General features: G+C 53.1%; 1 protein-coding gene across 1 annotated transcript in view; it reads left to right on the forward strand.

Moving 5' to 3' along the window:
* Positions 1-334, forward strand: part of LOC106819852 (DNA excision repair protein ERCC-6-like 2) — a gene marked incomplete at its 3' end in the record, with an annotated part of 6,503 nt that extends 6,169 nt beyond the window's left edge. The window contains exon 3 of the mRNA XM_014824426.1: positions 143-334. Coding sequence (XP_014679912.1) covers positions 143-334 — 192 coding nt within the window. The remainder of the gene's footprint in view (positions 1-142) is intronic.
* Between the last annotated feature and the right edge of the window lie 308 nt (positions 335-642).

Consider the following 642-nt stretch of genomic DNA (forward strand, 5'->3'; position numbering starts at 1 on the left):
CTCTCTCTCGCTGTCTCTCCCCTTTCTTGTTCTTCTCTCTTTCTTTCTCCCTACCTCTCTTCCTCTCCCTCCTTGCATGTCCATGTGTGTGTGTGCGTGCATGTACGAGCGTGCGTGCGCACCAAACCGCCTGTGTTTGTAGGTGAGCACGGCGCGGGAGATCTGTGAGCGCGTTCTCTCTCACTGCCCGGAGTTCGTCGACCAGACCCGCCACGCGGCGTTCCGAACTCTCTCCGACCCGAAATACTGCGGCAAGATGGCGGTGCTCGCCGGCCTGCTGCGGGTGTTCCGCAAGGAACGTAGCAAGGTGCTGCTGTTCTCCTACTCGACGCGGGTGAGTTCTCGTGCGTGTGTGTTCTTCCGTGCTGTTCTTCCGTGCTGTTCTTTTGTGCTATTCTTATTTGCTGTTCTTCTGTGCTGTTCTTCAATGCTGTTTTTCTGTGCTGTTCTTCAATGCTGTTCTTTTATGTTGTTCTTCCGTGTTGTTCGTCTTCCTTTCTTTTTGTCATTCCTTTATTCTCGCTGTTCGGTTTTCTCATGCCTCGTGTAGCCGCTCGAAACTGTCGATTCCTCGAACTGTCTGTGTCACTCTGTCCCTCCTCCTCTCTCTCTCTTCCTCTCTCTCTCCCTCTCTCTCTCTAT

The sequence above is a fragment of the Priapulus caudatus genome, unplaced genomic scaffold (genome assembly GCF_000485595.1).
Source record: "Priapulus caudatus unplaced genomic scaffold, Priapulus_caudatus-5.0.1 Scaffold4791, whole genome shotgun sequence".
Taxonomy (NCBI): domain Eukaryota; kingdom Metazoa; phylum Priapulida; class Priapulimorpha; order Priapulimorphida; family Priapulidae; genus Priapulus; species Priapulus caudatus.